This window comes from Phragmites australis, chromosome 9, assembly GCF_958298935.1.
Source record: "Phragmites australis chromosome 9, lpPhrAust1.1, whole genome shotgun sequence".
Classification (NCBI taxonomy): Eukaryota; Viridiplantae; Streptophyta; class Magnoliopsida; order Poales; family Poaceae; genus Phragmites; species Phragmites australis.
The window spans coordinates 20,137,427-20,140,062 of NC_084929.1; the positions used below are offsets into that span (position 1 = coordinate 20,137,427).

The 2,636-nt window shown below is 50.3% G+C and overlaps 1 protein-coding gene across 1 annotated transcript; it reads left to right on the forward strand.

The window, feature by feature from the left end:
- Positions 1-485: 485 nt before the first annotated feature.
- Positions 486-1,581, forward strand: LOC133929768 (ethylene-responsive transcription factor ERF071-like). Its single transcript, XM_062376545.1, has 2 exons — positions 486-733; positions 936-1,581. The coding sequence occupies exons 1-2, from the start codon at positions 626-628 to the stop codon at positions 1,371-1,373; spliced, it is 546 nt and encodes a 181-aa protein (XP_062232529.1). The 5' UTR covers positions 486-625; the 3' UTR covers positions 1,374-1,581.
- The last annotated feature ends 1,055 nt before the right edge of the window (positions 1,582-2,636 follow it).

Sequence of the window (2,636 nt, forward strand, 5' to 3'; positions counted from 1 at the left end):
ACAGTGATCACGACTTTGCGTGTAGCTACCACATAAAGTTGGATGACATGACCGGAGCAGAAGAAAAGAAAGATGCGTCGGCACACACGGCGCAGCCTCAGCAAACCGGGGTTCGCGTTCCATCCCTGCCCACCGTTTCGCTCTAAAAAACAAAAAGGAGGATCGAAGAGACAGAGACGGGAAACCGGCAGCTGACATTTCTTTCGGTCCATTTTTGACCCCGTTCAACGCATCGTCGCTGTGCGAGCAGGACGAAGCAGCCCAGTGGCGTACGTAGATCTGCATGCGCGCTCGGCGCGAGACAAGTGTGGCCTCCTCACCGGCCTCGTTCGGAGCGCGCTTTTCCACAGCCACTACGTGCGGACACGTAAGGAGGCGGTTGCTACAGCCTTCGCACGTGACGCGCGCACAGCGATACGTACTCTCGCTTCTCCCTTGAAGGAAAAAAAAAACCTTACTAGTATATGCTTTTATAATTATGGCTCACTGTCACTGCCTAGAGAAGCGCCCGCTCGCCATTTAAGGGGGCCCAGTCCGCAATTTACACCACGTCTGCCCAAAGTCCAAGAACCTCCCGACGAGTGAAGAGCGAGGGTTTGGTGGCGTTTTGGGTGAGAGCTCGACAATGTGCGGCGGAGCCGTCCTCGCCGACTTCGTCCCCGCCGGCGCCCTCCGCCCGGCAGGAAGTCCACCGGCACCGCCTCAGAATCCGGCTGCACCTCCAACCTCTCCGGTTCGTACGCGCACTGTGTTTTGTGCACCAACAACTCTGTCTGGTGTCTCGTTCTCCGGCTATCTAATTCTCCTGCTCTGCTCTGTCTGCATGCGTGGCTACAAATAGTATAACATGATTCCGTTTTGCCACCTATATATGAGCATGCATGGCAATGGCATCGTCATTTTCGCTGACACTGCTAGCAACTTCCTTTTGCAAGGCGACGAGGTACCGCGGCATCCGGCGCCGGCCCTGGGGCCGCTGGGCGGCGGAGATCCGGGACCCCAGGAAGGGCGCGCGCGTCTGGCTCGGCACCTACGCCACGCCCGAGGACGCCGCGCGCGCCTACGACGTAGCCGCGCGCGAGATCCGCGGCGCCAAGGCCAAGCTCAACTTCCCGCCCGCCGTGGGAGGCGGCGCGTCGGCAGCCAAGAAGCAGCGCCGCAGGGCCGCGGCGGCCGAGAGCTCGGGGTCATCTCCGACCGCGGCCGTCGTAGATGGAGGTGACGGTGGCAGTGGCAGCGGAGAGGAGAGGCTGCGGGGGTGCATGTCCGAGCTGGAGGCGTTCCTGGGGCTGGAGGACGTCGCGGGCGTAGGCGGCGGCGAGGAGGGCGATGGCTTCGAGCCCTGGGACGCCGGCGACCTCATGTTCGCGTAGGCGCGCGTACGTGCCGTAGTGCCGTCGATATGGACGGCCGCCGCGGTTGCAGTTGCAGGCTTGCCACCGTTGTTTTGGAGCAATCTTTCTGCAACCCTCCTGTTGGCTGCTTTTGCGTGGTGTTACTACTAGCCTTCACCGATTTATGCATGTACCGGGATGAGTTTAATTATCTTGTCGATAAATAAATTAACTCCTTCCTATGCTGCAGACGCTTGAAAACTCGATTTAGAGGTTTGCTGGCGGTTTTTGTCTGGTAGGATTCTCTATCTCCGAATTTTGAGGTTTGTTCTGGTAGGATTCTCCATTTTTGGTTTAGAGGGAGCTCGGTCAGCGGCGGATCGGGATCCTCTGCAGTTGCAGAGAGTCTACTGTAGCTACAGTAAAGTGCATTTAGGTCCGCGCTGAGCCGTTGATTTCATGGTGGGGGCATCAGCACCAGACTCATTTTACTGTATAAACAGTTATCCTCTGCATTAATGATGTATTAATGCAGAGAATCCGGATCCGTCAGCGGCAGGTCGGTTTGGTGAAAAAGGCGTACACCAGGGCGGGGCAGCGAGGTGGTGGGTCGCCCCGGCGGGCGGTGGAGGTCCGTCAAATGGGCCAGGGCGAGCTGACGGTGGATTATGATAAATTAGAGAGAAATAAGTTATAAGTTATTTGACAATTTAGATTATTGAAGTCTGAATTATTGGTTAAAGTTTAACAATATTTTTAATAGGGGTGATAGATTCGGACCTAGGATAGGAGAAGTGGTATTAGTGGGTAATTTTTTTTAAATTTGATGAGTAGTATAGTAGAAGATAAAAATAAGTTAAAATAAATTTCTTTTAACAGTTTATAAGATTATTATAATTTAAAAAATAATTTATTAATTTTGGTTATTCGTGTCATATAACTAGAGATCATGATTTTTTAATTTTACTCTAACAAAGCATTATATCACATTTGAGAGATCGAATAGAATGAAGGCTAAAGAATGATAAAAGTAAATGATAGTTCCACCGTTAAAGATACGGTTCCAGTTAAGTATCTGGAATATAACTTATTTTTTATATTTTAGTTGTTTGATAAGGATTTAGAAATGCGTTTTTTTAAACGTGGTACTTTTTGATTTTTTGAGTTGCAGAGTTTTTGGGACTAACTTTTTAAATCTTTTGGTTTTTCTCAGTGTTTAATTGTGGATTTTTTGAGTTCTTGATTTTTTTATTTAAAAGATTTCTTAAGTTAGAAGAGTTTTTAACCTGATTTTTCTGAATC